This window comes from Psittacula echo (genome assembly GCF_963264785.1).
Source record: "Psittacula echo genome assembly, chromosome: 4".
Lineage (NCBI taxonomy): Eukaryota > Metazoa > Chordata > Aves > Psittaciformes > Psittacidae > Psittacula > Psittacula echo.
The window spans coordinates 25,529,418-25,554,761 of NC_137738.1; the positions used below are offsets into that span (position 1 = coordinate 25,529,418).

At 36.5% G+C, this 25,344-nt stretch overlaps 1 protein-coding gene across 6 annotated transcripts in view; it reads right to left on the minus strand.

The window, feature by feature from the left end:
• SDCCAG8 (SHH signaling and ciliogenesis regulator SDCCAG8) overlaps positions 1 to 25,344 on the minus strand; it is a 114,827-nt gene that overhangs the window by 20,505 nt on the left and 68,978 nt on the right. For 5 of the 6 annotated variants that reach the window (XM_080616865.1, XM_080616864.1, XM_080616862.1 and 2 more), the window contains one exon: positions 20,872 to 21,003. In XM_080616865.1, coding sequence (XP_080472991.1) covers positions 20,872 to 21,003 — 132 coding nt within the window. Of the gene's footprint in view, positions 1 to 5,951; positions 6,044 to 20,871; positions 21,004 to 25,344 lie in introns of those variants that run through there. The other variant, XM_080616866.1, reaches the window with a different exon arrangement.

Sequence of the window (25,344 nt, forward strand, 5' to 3'; positions counted from 1 at the left end):
GCTCTCTTTCAAGTTTAAAGTTCAGAATTAGATCCCCCAAGTTTCCTTGTACATTAAAAGAAGTGCACAGAATAATGATCTAAAAATCCTTCACAAAAAACCAACAAGCAAGGATGAAGCAGTACCCGCCTGGGGGCCAATTGCCTCTCCAGCAGCGGTAAGGCTGTTACTAGGCTTGCAGTACCATTTGTTCCATTACACAATCTCCTGAAGCCTTTTACAGAGAGCTAAAACAACTGCCTGTACCAACACGACACATGGCTTTCCATCCCGACTCTTTGCTAATCCAGACGCTCCAACCATCTTTCTTTAAGATGCCATATGGTTGGCAGAAGCCTGTAGATCTAGCAGCACATCTGCTTGTATGTTACTTCTCCCCTCCAACTCCCCCCTCCACACCACAAAAGAGAGAGCAAATAATTATTTAACATGTAACCAGTTAAACTGCATTTAAAGAGGACAGGGATTATTTAGCTCTAGATAGTTTAAAAATGTAGATTGTTGCAGAAGATCATTTCCCTCTTAGTGATCTGAGAAATACAGAGAAACAAAACAAAGAAATGAAAGGCACATGGGCAAAATGATCGCTGCATTTGAATTATTTAAATGAGTGCAATTTCAGACCTTATGCCCGAAGATTTATTTCCCACATTAGTGTGCCATTGAAGAGGGGACTGAATTTTCTCTCCCATGCTTTTGTCAGAGGTGAATCAGAGAAGCAGACTAGGAAACTATAATACACCAACCCATGCTTTGTTAAGCAAGCAGAGTGAGTCTGTATGCTAATGACTCTGCAGGAATACACTGACACACTGATTTTTTTGGTGTGATGAGCAAGGATTATTGACGCTGTTGAAATCCTGGTTGCACTGGCATGCAGGCATCCAGGTTGTTTCTTTAGAATCCAGACGCTAGGAAGACAGGCTGCAAAAATAATTTTTTTTGTGATGAGCTATTACTTGACCATTATGACATAATTGACTATAACAGAAAAGAAAATATACACTTTGGAACCCGATTTATTTTTTTTGTTTGTTTTTAAAAGTACCTAGAACATGGAAATTATAAATAAATGCTCCTATAAAACTCTCATCAACCATTCTGTGATGAATAACCATATTGGTTGACGAAGGACAGGCAGAGACGGAAATCTGTAAGGACAGACGGCACAATTTTGCAATTCTGTCTGCTGAGGATTTGCAGCACCTTTTGTTCAGAAACACCATTTCCTCGTTCAACTTTTCATGCATCAGTAAAATAAGACATCAAAGAGATAACAGATAAAAGATAACAGCTCTACCTCAAATGCTGCTCACATGTATTGTTTGTGTGACTGACTGTGCAGAGAGGAGCAGTGTGTAGCGTAAGGACCATGAAGCACATGTGTATGCTCTAGCATTTTTCAAGAAGAATAGAAACTAGACATGTATTTACTCCAAATAGTCTCCTCACATCAACTTTCCATTGCAATGAGCACAGAACATTCCTCTGCCTTCACAAAACCAGCTTTCCTTACAATATGGGAATGCTTGTATTTGACTACATAATGAACAAATTGTTTTTTCCCTTGGCTATTAGAATTAGAGTTCCTAAACAAATGATGGGAAGACCATGTTCTACCCTCATAGAAAGAAGAGCAGGCCAATGTTGAGGCTTTGGATCAAACCAGCACTTCTGAGGACACAGTACTAGGTTACTAAGCTGTTTTTTAATGGCCAGTATTTTCCTTAACCCCACCCTCCCTCTCCCGTCTCAAGACTATTTTAAATTTCATCAAAATTGCTTTTGATAGTTTTATATAAATAAATATAAACTAGAAAGCCACTTTCTCCTCCTATAATCCCACTATTCCGCCGCCTCTTCTTCAATACAAAGATGACAGAAATTCAAAACACACTTGCATTTCAAAATGTAAAAAGTGGCAACGTATTCAATGATGCAGCAATTCAGTTCAGTTTAAAATTGATAGGGCTTGATTTACCAGCTACAATAAATGAAGAACTGTAAAGAGGGTGTTTACAGTAACAAGAAATACTTATAAATAACTACAGATTAAGATTTATGCACAATCTTCAAAATTTCCAAATAATGAAATTACATTAAAAAGAAACCAACAAAAACCCACCCCAACCTCTTGGATGAGTCTCTTTCAGACCTTGTGTGTTTTGCACACATTTCTGCTCATTAAATCAATTTTCATATCAGGTGTTAATGGCCAAGCTTGGCCCACCTGCTCCAGTCTTCCTAGAGGGATCTGGGAGATGATTTTTTTTTTCCAATCACCTGATTGTAAACTTCCTTTGTTTTCCTAGATGGAGGGATCTTTGCATTTTCCTGAGAGATTCTCTATCAACTCAATAGCACTTAATGGGTTTAAAAGGTCTCTTTTATCCACTGGGTTGCTTTGGATAGCAAGGCAGTGATCAACCCAGCAGGATGCCTTCTCAACTGATCAAGTAAAAACCAATCGTCTATGACTGCACGTCTCTGAACTTAAGCTGTGACTGAAGTTCTGGAAAAAGATGTGCTTGAAGAGCTGTCATGCAGGCTACCTCGCCCCATACCAGTCCCTCAGCAGCAAGGCCAAGTCCACCCTTACCGTCAATAGAAGCCCATAAAGATGTCAGAAATGGAATTTCTGAAACAGAGGGGCTGGCCAACAGAGGCCCTTTGCATATGTGAAACATATAGTGGATTAAGCATTTCAGAATTTAAAGTTACGGTTTAAGCAAAAAATCTAGTGTTCTTAGATTTAGGCACAAAAGAGAAAATTAACTCTGTTGTATATACTGTATCTTCTTGTCCCAGAACAGGTCAATAAGAAGAAACCATGTGTGAAGTCTTGGCCAAAACTTGCTGCAAACTGACTACTGTAGAAATAATGTAAATACTGCATGCTTTCTTATTGCTTGCAGTTGAAGAAAAAATAATACACTTTATTCTCTTGACAAGCAATGGAACATTATGATTGTGCAGCGTACATCAAGAGCTCCTCCCTTGACTGCAGAGTGTAATTGTACTGCTTAGACACATGTTCACCCTAAACAATTTCTAATCAAAAGTGCCAGTGAGTTCATTGGACTGCAGTTTGGATCACTTAAGAATATTGGGTCTGATGAAGAATCCACTGTAATTTCTTGGTCATAGAAATAACAGAGTGCTTTTCCTCTTTTAAGGCAAAGAGGAACGGTGAACTGAAAGCAAAACCCCTTCAATTTGAAAAGGACTGCATGGGGAAGTAGGGATATTAGTAATCAAATTAATTTATTCCTTCATAACCAGATGAATGCCCTTAGACATCCATCATCAAAACAGAAAGCAGAGAACCAGTACATTGAAAAATGACTACACTTCATACTGGCATTTATAATTTTGCAATTCCTGTTTTAGTATTATTTCTAGTTCTGGATGGTGACTTCAGGTACTTAATTTTAAGGATACAGGAGGAAAATATACTTTACAGAGAAACAAAGTAATCAATAATGTACCTGAAAATTTTCAATTACTATTTCTACAAGTTTCATGGTATTCAAACTATTCTAATGTATTTATTTTATTATTCTAACTCTTGGGTATTACTTGATCATATTTTAATAATCAGGGTGATTCTTCTGAATTGTCTAGGATCTTACTTCACTTACGTGCATTAAAAAATACAAAGTAGTAAGCTTTTTGCCTTTTGGGTTTTTTTTGGAAGAAGCAGTCCAGCAAGTTTGGCTTATGCTTATATATTCTAAAGCTTGTCATTAAATTGAAAAGAGCAGATTAAATATGAGAAAATACAGAAATTCCAAAAATGCCCAAGATGTTCCAAATTTCTGAGTGTCAGTTCTGGAACAATTATTTAGGCTTTTAAACTTTGCCTTCTTCATCTAACAAATACAGATCACGGAAGTACTTGGCCTCCATGTTGCAGTTTGTAACATACAAAGTGTATATGAACAATACACTCCCTGATGAATTGTTACTTATTCAATAATGACATCTTTTACATATACATATTTTACCTCATACAATATTGCAACCTATAACTGCAAGCTGCACTTGCATTTACCTCTACAGCTTTGTAGCATTTTGACTTCTGAAATTTTACTTGCAATCTGATGTCTCCTCCATCACAGCACTGTTATAATCAAAATTAATAGGCCAAGATAGTCTTCTAAAATTAAACTCTGATCTGAAAGGTACAGTTGAACATTTGGGGATCTCTCTTCAGATGCTGACAGGGAGACATGTGAGCGGATGTAGAGAGAATCTGGATATATGGTTCACATATGGGCCTAACAAGAGCAATCTCTTCATATAAAGACACTATTTCTCATGCTAAGTCTACCTTGCTTTCTAATGTCAGCTGAAAGGAATGTTGGAATCTGGGACAGTTTTCCGCATCAGAGTCTGTTACTTAACTGCCTGATGTCAGAATTATTGCTTCTTTCATAGGACCTTTGTAGTTTGGGGTTTTTGTTTTGTTGTTGGTTTGGTTTTTTTAGGGACTGGGTTGTTTATTTAGAACTATGAATGACACACCATCTTAGGAAATCTTATTCTCTTGTTTATTCTTCCACCCAAAGCACTATGAAATTATTAAGGTACCCCAACTCATGAAGGATTTTGCTTGCAATGTTGCATTAGAACCATGAGATTACCACTGATTCAACTTTACAAAAGAAACTTGGTATTTGGGATTGTCAAGTACTGATGGTTTTGAGCCCAAGTCCTTCATCAGAGTCTAGATCCAAAGACATAGGTCCCAGGCTCAATGCTACACTAGCTGTCATTTTGAGCTTCCTTTTGTAGAGCAGAGAGTCCAATATGTCAGCACAGGACAAAAGCAATGAGTAGGAAGAAGTGGAAAACAAATCTTGGTTGCTAAGTTAGCCTGTCATGTAGTAAAAGTTCGTGTGAAGCCACATGCCATGTGACCCAAAGGCTCAGTTTGCTCAGAAAGCTAGTTTATTAAGAAAAAAAAAAGAAAGCAAAAAAAGAGAAGTGCAGTAGAAAGGAAATCCAGTTGCAGATGTGCAAAACATGCAGAAGGTAGGACTTACACTATGGCTTACTGTGGGAAAATCTATGACATTACCTTAACTAGTGTATAGCCATACCCAAAACACAAAAATTTTGGTCGGACAGGTCTGGAAGAAAAGTGCCAACATTCATTAATGCCTAGCACTCATAACATGCAGAACGTTAAGAAAGATCAGTACAGCATTATTTCCACACAGCACACAGATGACTTAAAACCAGCAATGCCAGGATCTGTACCACAGTATGGGTAAAAATGCAACATTTGAATTAGAACTGCCATAGTTCAAAACAAAATGCTCAGAAGCCACTGATAGCTGCCAGAACAAAAAGCATTCAGAGGACCAGGAAATGACCAGAATTCATGTTTTATGGCTTTAATAACTGAAGAGAACCAAACACAGTAGCACCTCCAAGCTGTGCAATCCTAAATAACAGCATCAACTGAGAAAAAAAGCACTGGAATAAGAACAAAACATGTGAACATGAGAGATGCTGTCCAAGTTTACCTTAACTCAGGGAAAATCCTCAGCCAAGGAGGTTCAAGGTAAAAGTTGCCTCTTAGAGCTGCTGAATTATTTTGAAGCTAAGTCATTACAGCAACAAAGGGGCTTAATGGGTTGCAGCCACCTATGAGTCACAGGGGTCACAGACAGGTCTTCATTTAGCTCCCCACACCCAAAAGAAATGAAAATTTCTTTTTAATTCAGGGTCCTAATTAGGATGGTAATTGGAAGAAATCCCAAACCATCACGCTTGATGATAACAACCTATGTGTTTACACCCAGACTCTTTTGTAGCATATTGTGGGGAGAAAACGAAGACTTAAAGTACACTACACAAATTACCTTACCTAGTTGGGGTCTGAACTTGGTTCCAAGTTTTGAAGAAGTCCAGGCCTTTTGAGGGAACTCAGCCAGCAAATTCAGGCAAAGATTTCTTCAAAGGATAAAGAGGCTTGATTTTTTGCCCGTTTTTCTTTGTCCTCTTCTTTTCTTTTTAAATAAAAGCAACATCTCTGATTTGTGAGCACAGAGATTTGAAAGGAAGGGAGGAAACACCATTACAAATAGCAACCAAAGCTTTCAGTTTATGAATCTACTATTTCATCCATGAAATATCCAGGTTGCCTTCATCATCATTTCCAAAACACCATATTATGTAAGGCAACAATGGAATACTAGGCTGGTCTGTTTCCCATATTTTTAGTTGGCTCAGCTGGAAACTGAACATAGGCTATCGCCCCAGGATGAGTGAATAATTTAACTCCAATGCAATTTTGCACAAAATTACTTTCACAACTAGGGAAGAAAAAAAAAGGGCAAACACGGCTAGTCAGGCTCCTTGTTAAAGAATGTGATTTGTTTTTCCCTAACTAAACTAGTATCATCCACAAAGTTTAGTTCACATCATTACTGTTAAATAAGCAAGGTATAAATCTTGACATCAAAACACCAAGCTTTTCTGTGCTGAGTTAACTGCCCCTGCACAAGTGCCAAGTACAAAACATGCATTACATCTCCAGTGTACTGCACTGGCCTGGGTGAAATCTCTGCTCAAGAGTAAAATTTATGCTAAAGTAGATGCAAGACAAAATCCCCAAATTGTACACCAAGATTTAGAAGAGGTCTGTTGCATGTGGAACTGGTTTTGATCTTCAGATCATAAACTCCTGGAGGCACAGATCTTCTTTAATTACATGACTACAAAGCACCATGTGTTTCCATTATGCTATTTAAATAATAGATTTAATTTGAATTTACATTTGTTGATGTAAACATTACTGACTGTAATATTACCCTCCAATCTGATGCAGAAAGTCACTAAAGTATTAGGAAAAAATTCCTTCCCATAAAGATTACAAAGGAAAGAATCCCCAGATGTGCTACTTGAAAATATGAATAGAAATTAGCTTAATAGGAGAATAAATTGTAGTGGAATGGAATTTTTAAGATGATATATTCACATAACTAACACTAACATCTTAGGTAGCCCTCATTTTCAATTCTGCTCTACATTTATCTGTTCTGTTTAAGCGACTGAATGAGTTTAGACCTTTTCAGCAACCAAAGTTCAACTGATTATTAAATGGAAGTAAAGTAACATGAGAAGGATCACTTATTTATCTTGCAACACAGCTTTAAGAGAACTGGAACTGGGAGTCTGCTAATGATTTTAACTATCAGGAGTCTAATCAGTTCTGCTGTTACCAAAATTAGTTTACCTCTGCTTTTGCATAAATAGTCCCTGTTGTTTAAAACTTTGTTTGGGGTAGCTTCTGTACATCAGGTTGGGCTCAAATGGAGCAGAGTGGTGGTGTGTCTAGAGACAATTCAGAGAACTGTAGTTCAGAGGAAAACATTTTAACACAATATAAGATAAGCTTTGCACACGCACTATTAATAGAAAAAGTCCCCCCCTGGACTACTGCTGAATGAAAGGGAATTTAATTTTGTTTTATAGATGACCTGCAAGCTCTTATAATAATTGCTGTAATTTGTCTGTTTGGGAAAATGTAGGCAAAAAGAAAAAAAACCCCAAACATTTATGTACCACATACGTGGAATGTATTGTTCAGTTCATGTCATGTTGCTATTAAAAAAATTACTTTAAATAACGGACCTTTCAAACTATATCTAGTCAGAACATCGAAGCATTAATAATAACAACAACAAAGTCTAAAATTTGCCAACATAGAGGCAGTTAAAAGTGGGAGAAGACAGCTAAGAGAGAGTTGAAAAGTAATAAAATTCCATAGAGATTGTACTGGCTTTTGGTTTTGATCATATAATTCACAAGCAAGTGAGCAAACAAGTTGCATGGAAAATTTTGAACAAGCAGAGATTTTTGTTCACTGTGTAGATTCAAACTATTTTCCCCTCCGGAGATCCAGAAATTTTCTGTACATTTTTATCAGAAAACACTCATTCCATATGCAGAGATGGAATACCTAAAATTAATTTAAACCAATAAAAGCATGAAAAAGTTAAAGGGAAAGGAACAGAAACAGCACTGTAAGAAGACTTTTTCTTCTTTTGTCTTTAGCATTTTCTTCCATATTACTAGATTATAATATTTTTTGGGTCCTTATTAACCTGCAGAAGGAAAGAGTGGAAATACAGGGCCTTGTCTGATCTAAAAACACATAGGCAGAAAAAAAAATAATAATCCTGGACATCAGTAAAAAGATGATGGCCAGACAGGAAGAAACAAGTATTTGAAGTGCTAGGTTTGACAAAAGGAAGTCTCATTATTAGGTCCAGATCACCATTAACAGCCCCAGGAGTGGGAGCATAATCAACGCTGTATATGAAGAATCACCTGGAACTCACATAGTCCTGTATTGTTGATCTTATCATCAACAAATGCACGTGCTTATGGTAAGGTGCTCTGGACTGCAAAAATAAAGTGTAATAAATGTGTAAAAAGCATAAGATTGACAGCTTCCTTAATACATTGCACATAGGAAAGACAACCACTTTAACTTGTTTTGCTCTTTTTGTTCACTCCTCCAACTCTAATTCTCATTTGTGCCAACCCCGTAAGACGGTAAAACTCTTTGTAAAAATTGACTTTTCTTTAGATATTTGCAGCTTTGGAACCACGTTTGGAAAAAATGCATCGATCTGTCAAATATGTTATGCATGAAGACAGGGCCTCCCATGTAAATTTACAGCAGCTACCTAAATGATTCTAACAGAGGCTAGCCATTTCCAATATGTAACACAGCAGAAAAGTAAATGTCTTATTTTGGAGGGGAGGGGGGGAAGCTTATTAAGTTTCTTGAAACATTAAGTTGGTATATGCACATGTTCCATCAGATGTTAAACATTCTCTTTTACTGCAAGACTTACACAGTTGTATATGAAAGTGGATGACCAAACCACAGGCACTATTATTAAAAGTCAAGCTCAGGCATTAGTAGGACTTTCAAGAATATCACAATATATTTACCAGAAAGCCAGTTGTTCCAAGATAGTCAAGTACCTGGGTGTTTACTGCAATACTTTGGTACCTAGTAAGTGTTCAGACAAGTCTATACAACTACTCTTTCAGTCAAGCCCAGAAGGAGGCAAAGGGGGAGATGCCTTTACATATGGTGGAGTCCTTGAAGAATTTGGTTTCCTTCAAAACCAATGGCATCTTTCTTCCTTTAAACTGATACATGGGGGTATATTTCTGTACTGTTCTGGTGCAGTAGCTGTTACCAGCTCCTGAATTAGTTACAGGAGGACTAAATAACAGCATTCTATCTCCCAGATTATAATATCCTTATTTATATTAATATTACCGAACAAAACTAAAATAATAAATCACAACCTTTGTATATATTTCAAATAATTGTCTATAAAGACAGAGAAATTCTAACTTTCCTGCAAATGTGGAGTAATATGGTCTTGGTTCTTGCCACAGAGTATTGATTTTACATAAATTTAGAGGAAAATCACTGTGTAAGCTTTGCAGGTACCTTTTGATACAGCTTGAAAAGAATCTTGTAAATACTGAAGAAGCTAACGATTAACATCCTTTTTTTCCTCTTCTCTATGTCAATACAGAACACCAAAATCAGAACATCAAAATTTCAGTAGTACCAAACTCCACAAAATGCTTTTTCCCAAAGGAGCTTTCTGATTGTAACGTTGAGATTAAGTTTATATTGAGATCATTTAACTGTCCACTGATGTTTACTTCTTCATCTGTTTCTTTCTCTGTCAAAGAGATCATCTTCTAGGTTAGGACAGACATGGGTTTTTTCACTTTTACCTAACACAATACGCATTTGGAAGCACTAGCCTTTAAGAATTAACTTTCATATAACATGGAACTATCCCAAACACGTATCAGGGTTAACCTAGAAACAGCTTACAAGGTTCTTCTACAAAAGAGTCATAAGCATTTACCAGCCATACAGACTGGAATAAAGCCTTCTCTGAGATGGGCTACACAGAACACAGTAACACAGTGAAAGAAAAATATACCCAAGATGTAGTGGTCAAAGCCCTTCTCCTTGTAGACATACCATAGGATTTCTAACACTCCAGCAGAACAGAGGACTTTTTAAAACAGGGGCTTGTCTGAAAGATTCTCCAATATTGTATATTGTACAGAACTCAATTTCTTCAAGTCAAAGGTGGACTGTCAAGCAGACCTCACTGGGATTTGGATCTTTTGTTCCAGAAAGTCTGGAATTTCAAACACAAGCCTTGAGTAACTAGCCATCAATCCAATTTAGCACAACAAACTCAATGAAGACAACTGTATTTAGCTTGAATCTATATTTTTCCACGTCAACTAAAACTGCAAAGAATAAAGGAGGGTGTAGATAACTGTTGCCCCACAGTGATCATTAGGGTGTCCTTCCATTTGCAGAGACAAACTGTCACATCTAGAAATATTTTCTTTAATTTCCAAGCTGTATTATCTTACATCATTATATACTCCTTATAAAACAAGCAAAGAACTGTATCTTGGTCAGATATCTCAACAGGGCACATTTGCAAATAATTGCGTGCTACAATTATCCTTTTTGGCAAGAAGTCTGGACTTCTTCATGATATATTCTAATTCAGTGGCTTCTACGTTTGTTATTCACTACCAATTTCTCTGAACCCAGCAATGTCAAGAGGTCAACATTTACACTGTTCGGAATACACCATGAAAGTAACAGTAACCCTATATTCTATCTTCATTTTTCCCCTTTGATCATCCCTTTATTTGACTGTATTTCAGTAAATTATCCATGTAGTTTTTATTTTGACAGCTCTCTTTACAGCAGTAAAACAAAATGTGTGCATTGCAAATGGCAAAGATTCAAATTTCAGCTATGTTTATCCAAAATAGCACTGAACTGCTTCTGTACTTATGCTATACTGCCTACAGCCTTACGGAAGGGGAGACAGATGGGATGAATTTAGCAGGGAAACAGCTGTGGCTTGAAGAAGAGACAAGCAAAAGTTTTGCTATCAGGCTTCATTATGTATCAAGGTACCAGTAAAATGTGTATCCGTAAGGCAGCCAAAAAAGTGTTTTTCATTTGACTAGTGATAATTACCTTTTCTCAACAGCTGACAATGTTCTAAGCAGCATTAAATAGGTATAATAATTAAGCAATAAGATAAGACAGGCAGTGCCTTGCTGGGGATTATTGCTCTCCTCGGGTGTGTTGTGAGACAAAAGGCTGAAGGGGTGAGTGACTTCAGCCACCCGAGAAATGTGATAGTCCCCCAGAAATGCATTGCCTGGAGTGTCTTCTTGCTATTAAAAATGGAAATTTCAAAAGGACAAAAATGTTACACACATTTCCTGTGGATTTTATTGACATGGGTTACCATTACAGAAACTCAATGAAGAAATTCCATTTCTGCCCAGCCTATGAAAGCCCTTTCCCAGAGATACATATGCCTCTGCTCAGCTTGCCTGTGCATTTTATTCATAAAACTGATTTGGGAAGGACAAGTATTTGCAACATCTAACACGTGTGATAAAGCACAGCAGATTACAACAGCCTTCACGATGGTAAAAGTTACAAGTCAAAGTGCTTTTAAGTCACATGCTTCCAAACATTTATTCTGTTGAATTGCCAATGCATGGTGTCAACTTACAGATAAGCTTTTTTTTAGTTCTGAAACTGTGTGTATGCATATATATACACACACACACATACATTTTTTTAAATATATATATGAAAGGTCAGACTCTCAAGTGAACTGAGCAAAGGGAAGAAAAACAACCCAAAAACTTGAAAGTTGTTTTTGACTACATGCAAGTCACACAGCGAAAACTAAGGCTAAATCCCTGGTCGTGTGGGAAGTGCTAGTGTAGTACTCAAAAAGATTATACTGCTTTACATAAGCAAAGATTACTGTAATTTCAGCCATGACACTGGGACAGCCTTTTGAAACTGGAGAACTGGAAGTATTTAGCAACCTCGACTTGAATCAAGCCAGAATTCTAAACTCTGTCCAGGATCAAGTCACAGGTAATGAGATAACATATTTGGGGCAAGAATGTATTTCCATATATATATAACTAAAGGTTAATTATCGCTCTCTGAGGTTAAAAACAACTTCTCTAAGAAAAACAAAAAACAAAACCAAAACAAAACAATTTCCCTTCTTTTCCTCCATAGATGAATTTAATGTTTATGAAGAACAAACACAAAATAATCTCTCATCCTTTTCCATTTCTTTCACATTTTGTGTCGTCACTACTTTTCAGAACCAAACCAGGAAGCCCTGCGCACACACAACTCTTGAGTACACTAGAAATGTAGATGCTAAGCAGGTAATTCCATACTGTCCTTCCTTATAGCCACTTCCCTAATCTCTATTTCTAAGTTACTATTAGGCTGCTACCAATTAGCAATACCACAAGGCACAATAAACACAACTACTTTTAGTGTTCAATATTTTAAGATGGCAACTTTTTAGAGTGCACTCAAACTGATGAATATGACTGCAGCTCCAGAAAAGAATGATCATTTAACCAAGTAATAGGCAAAAGAAGATCCTATCTGTGTTTAAGAGAAAAAAAACAGTGAAAAAATAAGTCTTTAGTCCCATAATGCATAAACAACAGCACTTCCAAATAGTTTGAAAAATGGAAAATAAAAAGCATGAAGGGAAAAAAACCTCAGACCTTTAAGTGAACATTAGTTATGGAACTACTGACACTCAAAGATTTAAAAGCAGGTTAGATTTATATATGGAAAATGAGAGCATCCACAGTTACATCAACTTCCATAGGAGCAGAAATGAACCCTGCGGAAGCAATCAAGCCACTGATGTTATCAGGAAAAATCAGCCTCCTGACAGCCTTGCAAAAATCTACTCTCTTATTGTATTAAAAACAAAAATTGTCATTAGTTTTAGGTCTCTTTCTCTTACAACAATAACCCTGAAAGCAGGCAGGTGCATAGATTTTGTTACAGAGCTGGTAAATTTTCATGACACACTTGCAAAGCTGTTTAAATGTCATTCATCTGTCTTCATTTTCAGTTTCCACTATATGGAAAAGAAGAGTTTTAAATAGCCTTAGTCTGAAAATCTCAAAACCGGAAGGAAATCTGCTCCTGCTTAAAGTAGTTTGCCAAATGGGTTAATAGTCAGATTTTATTATTATTGGGAGTTCACTTAAGGCCCAATAGGAAGATCCCAATTACTGTTAAATATCCCAACTAGATATTTGCTTTTGAACTACTGCACAGTGTTAGTCTCACAGTGGCTATTTGAAAACATATTTTTTTAATGTTCTGATACATCACAAGGATAGCACAGAAATGCAGTACAAAAAAATGAACTTTAAAAATGCAACACAATTTGGAAGAAATAGAATAAGGTGAGTATAAGAGGGATTTCAACAATATTTTAGATGGTCTAAACAATCAAGACTTGCTAAAGATTTTTAAATGGTGTACACTTCTACAAGGAACATAGGAAAGGTTGTGCTCCGAACTTTATACTACATTGGAAAGATTATTATCCTGGGTAGAAACCTTTATTCTGTAGCTCCGGATACCTTTTAGCAGATAACTTAAATGACATGCTTTTTTGGTGCTATTTCTTGCCATTAGACAACTGTTTTTATGAAAAAAACAGAAAAGGAACACTGATCTAGCCTCCTCACTTTTTATATCACATCTCTGGGGAAAGTGGTGAGGAAGACTGGTCCATGACTACCACCAGGCACTGAAGGCAAACTGGTTCAAAAAAGACGAGGTGGTGGTGAAGGGGTAATTGGTGGATTAACACAAGAAGGATCATATATAACCACCAGAAGCAACCCCCACCTAAATTAAAACAGTTGCAGGTTTCTAGCAAATGTAGGAGAATAAAATGGAGTTTCAGTGGAAAACTATGGGTGTACTTATGCCCAATGATGCACATCTTTTTCAGCATCAGCGTCAATCTGCAGAGTGCAAAGCATTTCTAGATCTTGCCATAACAAGGAGAGTCTGGGCTGAGCTGTCAAAGGCACCACCTTTATCCACCTCCATTTTAGAGGAGAGAATCAAGAATTCTTCGTTAATGCTAAATTAACATTTAAATTTGAAAACCAACAACTGTGCTGACAACAGAAAGTAACAAGAACAGCCTGGAACCTTATGTTGTGCTGTTTTATGTCACACATATTTCAGGGCTTTTTACATTCCTGGTAGACAGGAACACAAGCTCACTATTAGTGAGCTGAAGGCTTTGACTCAAAGAAGTTGATGGCATGAATAAGAACTATACCCTTGTCTGTTTTGGAGAAAGCAGAGTACATCAAAGCAGTAGAGTAGAAGATATTCTCGGGAGTGGACAATTACTAGGCTTAGCAGAGGGGGTGTTAGTCAGAGTGTTGATAGCTGTTCAACACAGAAGCAAGAAACCTGGTTGTTTTTCCACATAGCTTTTCTTTGAGGCATTGACTGTTCCCAAGTTTATGCTATCACTTTCCCAGATATTACTCTCCAGTTTCTAAAATAAAATTGTGGTGGCCAGCTGTCAAGATGCACAAGCTGAACACAGACACTCACTTTCTCCTCTACACTTTCTTCCTCACATTGACTATATTTTTATGCAATTAAAACAGATGCAGCATTGACTAACCCTTAAAGAAGATTATTCAGACGATTATCTGCCCATTAACATTGACCCTGAATGCACGAAAAGCCTGTAACAAATTTTGAAGAAAAAAGAACATATGAGGACATGAAGGTAAATTAAAAACATCACGGAATGACACGTAAGTTAGACTGAGCAGATTCTGTCACACCAATCCTAAATTCTTTCACATCTGATTTTTTGCTGAAGGAAATGGAATAAATGTTACCTACTTTAACTTCAGCAAAACATTAAATATCATGCCTCACCAGCACTTGTAAACCAAGCGGTTGTTGATAAGCAACTGACTAAAATAAAGACCACAGCCAACAGGAACAATTGAAGGTGAGGAAGAATTGTAAGCGGATTTCTTCAAGTTTGAACAGATTTTTGAATATTTTGAATTATGACTCAACACAAAAAGTGGGAGTGGGCCGATAAGTTTAAGAGATGCCATCAGCCCAGAGAAGGTCTGGGATATTGCACAGAAAGAAACAGATGACTCAGAAGATTGGAACAGCAGACACGGGGTGCAGTTTTATCGTACCAAGTCTTACACTAGGGACATCAAGTATTCTCAATTCATAGCAAAAGTTTCTGCTAACAACTTGAATTTACTTGTGAGGGAGTTCCTGAACACACTTCTTGGATACAGAAAGATTATCAGCCACCAATATTATGCAGCTGTCAAAACATGATCTATCAGTCAAGGAATTTCCAGTAAATACATCAATTCTATAATCTCAGATATTCAGATGCCTTCATCCAAACCCCTGTAGACAGTTCTGATTGCGCATATTCAAAAAAGATCAACAGTCAGAAAACTGAGGGTGATGGAGAGCTTACTACAAAAAGAACAAAAGAAGAAAGGCTTTACTTATTAATCAGAAGTAGGACTGAATAGATACAACAATTGTCTAGAATTATCTGCATTATCAGTGCAGCTAAAATAAAAGCAGAACAAAAGAACGATTTACCCCAATTTTGGGTCAAAGATCCAAACACAAATAAAGTACAAGCCAAACACAAATAAATTAAGACCAAAAAGAATCCCAATCAGAAGATCAGAGGTACTGGAAGTTGTCAAAATTGGAGCAGCTTAATGATTTTTTCAAAGGAGCTCAATACATTCTTAAAGGAATCTATCTATATATAAAACCTATATCTGTTAAGTATATATATATATTTTATATGCACACACAGAGTTCTCGTGACCTAGAATACATCTTAAAGAACATTATTAAGTTCCCTAAAATGTCTATCTGAAAATTGGATGTGATAATTCCCTATGCTTGTAATTTCCTTCTTAAGAAGGCTAGCAACTTAATTACATACTATTTTGCAGCATTCTCTGAAGACTCAATATTGGTATACATTTTCAGGTTTACTAACAATTAACAATGTTTGCTTTATGTGTCTACTGTTCAAGTAGTTGGGGCATAAATTTTAAAAACAGTATTTGGGGGCTTATATAATCTTATAGAATTAAGTATTTAGAACTGGAATATCTTACATATAAAAACATAAATAATATAGGCATTTATATATACACTATATATAGACATCTATTTAGAAGGGAGGGAATAGACAAACATATATAGTAAGTAGATGGCTAGTGAACTGAACAGAAAGAAGGAGGGAGAGATTTTGAACATCCAGTTTCTATCCCAGATGATGTGAACAGTGTGCAAACACCCAAACACTAAATAAAAGCCAAACACAACTTTCAGACTCTGACAGGATTTGCAACATATATGTATACGTGTGCATGCATATACACATCATCCATTGATTATTTCCTAACTACTTTTCTGTGGAGTATACATTTCTCAACCTAAATGTAAGTCTATTAAATAGTAATAAAAAATTAAGTGATAGTGATAACCCCAAATTCTGGGCCAGAGAGTTTTATCTGGCTGCACCGCAACAACAGACACAGTGACCACAAAGCTGTTTACAAACTCCTTGCATGAAAGGCCATACAAACAAGTCCATCTCTGATTGTTATAGCAGTCCCATTACAGTGAAACGACACCAAAGATATATGGGTATGAACAATGATGCTCAGGAAAAAGTGAAGTATACCGCTTTTTAAACATTGAGGCAACTTTAATAGCAAAGATGTTATGGACGCTACCTATCTTAATTTCTATTGTTAATATAAAAATAAATCCAGTTTAAACTAAAAAGTCACAATATAGTGCACTTTTATAATTGCATTTCAGAACAGATGGTTGTCCCACAAAATAAAATAATTTGTCTTACTGTTACTTAAAAAACCACTAACCTATCAGTAAAATAAAAATAAGGGCAACAATATATTCAAAGAACAAACTAACTGGACTGAAAAAAAAAAACCCACGAGGTTTTTCTTTCAAAAACTGAGTTCTTCCACCCAACATTATTTCTTGAAAACACACACACAAGTAGGACAAAAGCTTTAAGCAGAAAATGTAAGATTTTAAATGCAACTTGATTGCTTCAGTTATCAAGAAATAATTTTAATCAATTGTGCTACTGAAGATTTGCCAAAGAAATCCAAAATCTCGACTGAGAAGTGTAATGGTGACAAGCAAAGCAGCAATTGTGATTTGATGTATCAGTTACTTGACACTGCTGGTATATTCTCTCTCTCTGTCTCAATTCTCATGTATATGTGTTCTCTCATATACTATCACTTAGTAACAACAATAAAAAAATTAAATTTAATCGTGGGAAAACCCTTTAAAATCATTGTCAAACTGCATGTCACATTTTCTCTCTAACTCCTTGAGTGCTCTATTTAAGAATCCATTTTAGCTACTCTTCCAGATAAACTTATCCATAAGAATCATATATTTCCCCATAGGTAGAAAACAAATACAATTTGTCACATGTTGTGCTATACAGACATTTCTGCACAGTTGCTGCACTACACTAGAGTGTCTGAAGGGGAAGACACCCCAGGTAGTTGGCTGCAGACACATCTCAGCAACATGGCACGTAGTTACAATTTGACACATATAGTCTTTATAAATCCAATGTCTATGAAGTCAAACAAATCTCCTTCTTATTTATAGTAACAGGCAAGAGCAGATCTCTGCCGTCTTGTTACACAGATGGTTGTAACATTTTTATAGTTAACTTACAACCACTGATGCCTGAGGAATAGACACACATCTGCCCCAAACTGCCAGTCCTGTAGGCTCTTCTTTTTAACTTCAGCTACCAAAAATACAGTCGAAATACATGTAACACCATCAGCCCCCAAAAGCTACCACAACAAAAAAGCCCCATACAAATTTGCATAAAATGCATTATTATTGTTAATGTTACACAGATTGGACAGTGATCACACACATTACAGCAATGCCAATAGTAATACCAATTCGAATCACCAAAGCCAACGTTGTAGGGAAAATCATAGCCCCAGACACCATATACTGAACTTAGTTTGGAAAAACATTTGGAAAAAAAATCATCAGAAGTTTCTAATTATGATTTATTAAAAAGATTTCAAAAAAGCCTTGTACTTCATACAAACTACTGTCCATATGTTTTGGGGTTTTTTTCTGCTTGATAAAAAGTAAAGGCATGGCTGGCTTATCTTGAAAAAAGGTAAAAGTAATCCATTTCTTTAAAACCTGCTTATATCATTTTGGACTGTATTAATTTGCATCACATATTCAGACAGAAAGATAGGAACAGCAGAGAAAGAGTTATCTTGTTCACTGTTAGGAATACAACTATGACAATGGCCAAAACATTGTTGCTCCAAAAGAAAGTCCAACTGATCAATTACATATTGCTCCTTCCACAAAATAGTCGTATTGGGCCCTGTTATATTCTTCTAGGAGAACACAAGTAGCAACAGAGATTTCTTTTTAAACAAATACCACAATACCATATTATTCAAATGCAAATGTTAGGTCCTAAGTTAAGTCAAAAAAATTTTGATATAAGAAACTTTCCAATGAAAGCCAGAATAACAACAGATAGGAAATTAGGTAGGAACCCACTTTGCAGGATTGCGTTGCAGAAAGACTGGTGGTATTTGTAGCTGCATACAAAGGGCAAACAAACTGTCTTAAGAAAAAATCATCCTGTACCTTATTTTGCTGTGGTTACTCCTATCTGAGTGATGAATGAAAATCTGAGGCAAAGCACATTATTTATTATTCATTCTGCCTTTACTAAATATCACAGTCAGATCTCTAGTTTCGAAATCAGAAGAGAAAAATCACTATTTTTATTTGGTGGAAGACCTTCAACAAAATACAAAGGAACTGGGAAATGCATTTGTAGTAATAGTTATTCTTTCTGCTTTTCTTCACTGACATCTGAATACTTCATAGACAATTTATAGCACTTAAGAACTGGTACTGAAAATCTATTACAGTTTTCACATGAAAATTGAAATTCGATTACACTGAATTTTTAAAGCAGTTTATGATATCAGTTTTGTTACTTACTACCTGGATTTTAAATTAATATAGTACAAGATTGTAATTAAAAATATGTTAAAAGACTCCCTGCTTAAAATTCTGGTAGAATATACTGTTTATGATTCAAGTACCTGATAATCTCTGTCATATTTATGTATTCTAAAATATTAAATAAGACAAATGCTATCACTGCCCTGTTTTCTCTCCTCATTGTCAGCAAAACAGCAGCAGAAGGTAAGGCACTGCCTGCAGCATGACCACTCTGCTTTCAAATCACTTTCTGTTCTGGATTAATGCTTTCAATCTTTTCTAGTGTATAATCATTGCTGTCGCAGCAGAGAACGAGCAACATTTTCCAGTAGATCTATTTTATTTGGTTCTGACAAAGGAAAGGTTGTCCTAAAAACTTAAAGCGGTCTTACATTAAACTAGATACTGATAATTCTACGTAAGAACAGTTAGGAGAAAAAAAAAAAAGGAAGAGAAAAGATGTGGCTTTTTTTCACTGAAAGTAACCCTGACTCTTCAGTGCATGTCCCCCATATGCTAAGAATCTACCACAAGTAAAGAAACCAAAAGGGAGGTGAGATAAATGGAATGTGGTCATACAGACTGTGGACACAGTTGTAGCATTTTGAATGTCTTTGTTCTCTGAGCTATTAAAGATAGTGACAATCCTAGGTTATAGAAGCACAGGATGAGGTAGAGACAGATGTGAAAAGGAAGATACAAGAGGGGGTCTGGATGACTGAAAAGAATGCATGGAGAACTTGCAAGAAACAAGCTGACTTGGACAGACTGAAGAGATGGCAGGGGGAAAAGTAAAAAGAAATAATTAGTAGTTGGAAAAAAAGATAGAGCACACAAGACTGGCTGCTTCAATACATGCAAGCTTTGTTCCTAACAAAGTGGTCAGCGGTGAAATAAAGCAAAGAGAATTTTTCCCAGTCAGGACTATCTAGCCTAAATAAAGTCAAACGGTATTTTGCATTTCACTATTGACCAGAGGTACCGTGGCTGACTGGGTTTGCAGAATTGCCTATCAGTCATCTCCTGACTTTATCCTCTACCTCCCCAACCATGCCTAAGTGCCTGTTACACTGAATGTGGAGTGGAAAGCAGAACAAGAGAGAAGAGATTAACTTTCTGGTACCGAAAAGAAAAGTTTCCACAGTGATCTTTAAGGACGTCTAATCCAAATCATGGAACAAGGCATTATCAGCCTGGACACTCCAGACAGAACAGTCAATTGGTATTGGTGGAAATATTCCATACTGGTCTTGCTGTAGCTGCTTCCACAGCTCTTCCTGTGGAAGTCGCTGCTTCTCTGAAAAGGCTAGTGGTGCCTGAAAGCTGTTAACAGTTCTCTGGTGACTAAGATCTTCAGTAAGACTTGTCTGTTTATACAAGTTAAATTATGATAAACCCCAAAATACACCTATTACATGGCTTAACAGAATCCACATCTGTACTCTACATTCATACCACTGAACAACCTCCTCTTTTCTCCCCCCATCCCTCCTTTTTTTTTTTTTTTAATATGGTAAGACAATTCATCCAAGTTAGAGCAGAGAACAGCCGAAGCAGCCCACACACATATGCACTAGGCTTAAATTCTTTGGAAGACTATGTTGTTCAAGCTTTCCTTTTATTTATCCAAAATGGCACAAGCAAAAGATGTTATAAAAAAAAACCTGACAGAATGTTTGGGGAGGGGGAAAGGGTGGTCATTTTCATAAGGAAATAACTACTTTCAAACAACCTACTGTCGTTTTTAACTTTATACAATAGGTACAGTAGAGTATACCACATACTGACAGATTAACAGGACCTCCTACCTCGACTTCATCCTCTCATGCATTCTCCCATGCTGGATGCATTGTTGGTCCAATTCATCATTTCGTTTCTGCATCTTCTCCAATCTGCCATGAAGATACTCTTTTTCCTGACTAAGCTGGTTGACTTCAGATCTACAGAAGTAAAACACAGTGATGATGGATGTTGTCAGATTTCATCCTGCAGCGTGCCATCAATATGTGGCTTCAGCAGTTATAAAATTTCATACATGTATATGTAATGCATAAACAGGCTATTACTAGAACTTACAGAAACAAAACATTGTTTCAAATAATCTTAAGACAAAAGAACATGATGCTGAAGAGTATCCGGCTCAGTCATAGGTTGGCTAGGCTAATTTCAGCCTATTTCAAACAGTCATGTCATTTGGCATTATGTGTTGATGTTAAAGAAAATCAATAAATGTAAATTCATACTTCAGCAAGAATTTGGCCAGCATTTTGAAAACACATTTCAAATTCTTTATTAGTGAAAGCTAAAATCTAGTTTTAAAAATGGCTATTAAAAACTTCTTTAATCTTTACTGCACTGTACAGGTTGAACTTTCAGTAGTGGTACTGTTTCAAAACTCTATTAAGCTAAGATATCCAAAATACCATTACACAGATAAAAAAACAAACAAAAAACCTCCAAACAGCCCCCCTCCTACCGCCATTAAGAGGAAAATTAATAAAACTTTAAGAAACAAGGGACAAATCATACAGGCACACCCTAATCTACATAAAAATCAGCACAGCCTTTAAGAAAATTAGTCACTTCTAAGCAATTCTTATTCTTCACGAGTGAGCAGAGACACCAGATCCATGAATGACCTGGGATTGCTACTTGCTACATCTCTAACCATCAGCCCATGGAGAAACAGGCATGAGCTGTTTCTTAATATCAGGAAAAGATCTCAGATTAAATTGTGATAAAATATACATTATGCACTTGTACCGTTTAACTCTTTGGAAAAGGTTAATGAGAACATGTCAGAATCTGCTATACCATCAGAAAGTAAGAATCAAAAGCAAGCAAATTTGTTTTATGGCATCTGCCACTCCAGATCTTGAGGTTAAAAAGCTTCAGATATATCTTTAAATCATAAACTTAAATATGCTGCAGCTACAGCAGAAAGATACTTTACCTTCCTGGCTGTTACAGAATGCAACAACAACTGACATTCTGAAAAACACAACAAAGTGCAGGGGGGAAGCAATATTCCTCCCCTCAAAAACATGTTGTTACACTGACAAGTCAAATCTGGAAATGACAACATAATCTTTTCATGTTTAAATAGAGAACAATACATGGTATCATCTGTGAATCTAAAAGAACTTAGCAAGGGAAATTTTGGAAGAACACTGTATGAAATTGAATTTGGATAGGGAGTTACAGCTCTATTAAGGATCATCACTGACAAATACATCAGAATTGTGCTGATGTATTTGCACATCAAACCTAAAGGCACAGGATTTTCCTGGACAGGTACATATCAGTGGGCAGGATGTTACAGGAAGACATCTGAAGTAGAAGTTTTACACTAATCATTTAACAGAAATACTAGTAACTTCAATGTCAGCATTAACAAAGCATTGTCAGTTGGACCAATTGTTATCACACAGCAGGAATGCAGTCTGTACTTGATACTGATACCGTAAGAAAGACAATCAGTGGCTAACAGCAAAAGTGCACTGGACAGCAGCCCAACAGAGACCTGACGTAGCAAAGCCAATCGTGTGGTAACAACAACAACGTTTGCCATGTTGGAACAATGTAAATTATCATCCTTGTAGGGTTTCCCAGCTGGGGGATCATGCTTCGTTTTCTGTATTTGTATGTGGCCATCTCATTCATGGAAATGGGAGAAGCAACTTTCAAGGTGATAAAAATCCCAGCGTTTTAAAAGGACTTACCTCCAGCACTTCTGAAGGTACCTGAAAACTTTCTGGAAAGATCAAGGGATTCAAATCAACCAAAACTAAAATGCTACTGAAAATTACAATTAATGAAACAAAAGAAAGTACTGAATTCATTGAAAAAAATGAATAGCAATATCTCTAGCCTCTGAAATACAGCTCTAATGCCTGATGCCTTGAACCATGTTACTGGTATTTTCCTAAAACATCTTTTGTAATTACAGTTGAAATGAGGAAAAAAAAATTAATTCCAGTTAAAGAATTATTTCATAATATCCCTTCCAAGTAAATATCTAAGGGTTTGACCACCCAGATTCAAGTATTTCATTACGATGAAGTTTTGGAGGACAGCACACGTGACAGCCAGAATGCCTGAAGTCAGTGTTAAAAGGTTTATGTGTGTCAGCACTAAAGAAAGCAGACTGGTCCCAGTATAAGACTGCACACCAGAAATCTTTATTATCATGTGACAAAGATTCCCTCTGCATCTTTAAATACACCATTCGTCCACCTCAGTTTCCAAAGATTAAAGTAAAACAGTTAATCGTATGTGATATCTAAATAGCTTCAAAATTGTTGGGTTAAAAAACACAAACAAACACAAACCCAGCCGTAATTGTAATAAGCCTGAACAACTGTACTGAATGTGATAACCCATTTATACTAGGAGTAGCAATTTCAACTAGCCAGGGCAGGACTGGTCCTGAGTAAATGCTTCTGCTCCCTAGCTGCCACTGCAGGGATGGGAGAAAGAGAGAGGTGGCAGGTGCCCAAGCACACAGTCCTGAACTTCAGAAACAGCCCACATGTCATACCAGAGGCAGATATAAATTAGAAAAATCTACACACTAAACACTATGTCTGATGGATGCAGAACAACTAAAGGACACAGCACAGATGCTGATGTTGCTCCACAAGAGCTGCTCTGGGCCCAAAAGACCAAGCAGTATGTCATGGTGGACTTAGAGGAAACTGAAGTGTGCAGACATTTGGAGTGCTGCCATCTGAACTGAACTCTGCACAGAGTTGCACTTCTGCAGACTCCGGCTGGCCCCACAAGTCATACAGTCATATTAATGTATCTGTGTATGCTTTTGAGATCTGATAGACTCAAAAGACCTGTATAAAATGAATATTAATTTGAAACTACACAGAGCAAAGCTACAATGTCACATGAAAATGTAAAATGCATGCTTGTAAGTAGATGAGTAATATATTTTGCCAAATCTCATTTACTTGTCACTATATTAAAAATAATGACTTGGGGGTGGACAGGGACAACAACAAAACCACTGTCTATACTTCTGAATCCATTCAAGTACCAAGAAAACCTCAACTTCTAATTAAAACAAATTTCAGTTTTTATCTACCATAATTGCTGGAAGAGTCTTGGAAAAAACCTCCCAAGGTTCCTCCAAAACACTCAAATATTGGAGGCAAAGAACCAGCAAATGTTAAACAGCCACACTTCAAAGTCAGTCTCAGGATATTTTTAGGATGAGCTGATTTTTGAACACTAAGGTGGCAATGCTGCCTTTACTCCTCTGAACTAGCTTTGGCATTGCAGTGCTTTTTAGGCACTGCCTTTTCCTACTCTTAAAACCAATTGTTTACTTGTACGGCAATCAAATACACGCTTTAAAATACATTCTGCTGATATGGTATTGTTGCATATAACTGTTAATGACTGACCCTTCAGACAGCCTGTTTCACATCTTCGTACAGCTACATTCAACAAACATTTCACTCCTGGTATTGAGCGCAATGACTGCAGTCAACCAAACATGCAGAAAAATAGTTCAGCCGGGTGTGTGTTCTTTACTTCAATTAAACTCACACAGTTGGATGCCTACTGTTGCCAAACCAGTAATATAATTTATACATTATAGTCCAAACAGTAAAACTACACTAAAAGTCATTTAACAATATTTATAACACCATAAAATAGAGTGTTAAAATATATGAACTGCAATATGTACCAAAATGATAAAATTTGTTTCTCATCATCAGTGATTAAAACCAGGATCATTGCTCTAGCTTCAATACTCACAACCCTGGTGACAGATTAGAATTCAAATCTTAATGATCAATTTACAATTAACAAGATAGAAGTGAAACAAATTAAACCAACCATTATATATAATGAGACCCAATGGACTCCCATTGTTCCCCTTAATTACAAAACGCAAATCACAAATACACAGTGGGTAGTGTTAAGCATTAATCTACAACCTAGAAACTCATACAGTGACAATCAGAGGGAAAAAAAAAAGAATGAAACAGAGAAGAAATCAACAAAGGACTATATTTTTAAACATGCCTACGCATACAAAAAACTTCTCAGACACTATCTTCTTTCTGCACATCTTGAGGGGTTTATAATTTGTCTGACATTGTCTTTCTGAAGCTTTTCTAATCCTGTGTAGGGGCTAGCTCACAAAAAAGGTTCCAGCTTATGTAGAAACAAAAAGACTTCAGTTTAGATTTCTCAGAAAACCTGTATTAAATATAAAAATATATGTGCGAGTCAGAGGCATCCCACTGAAATTGTGCAAA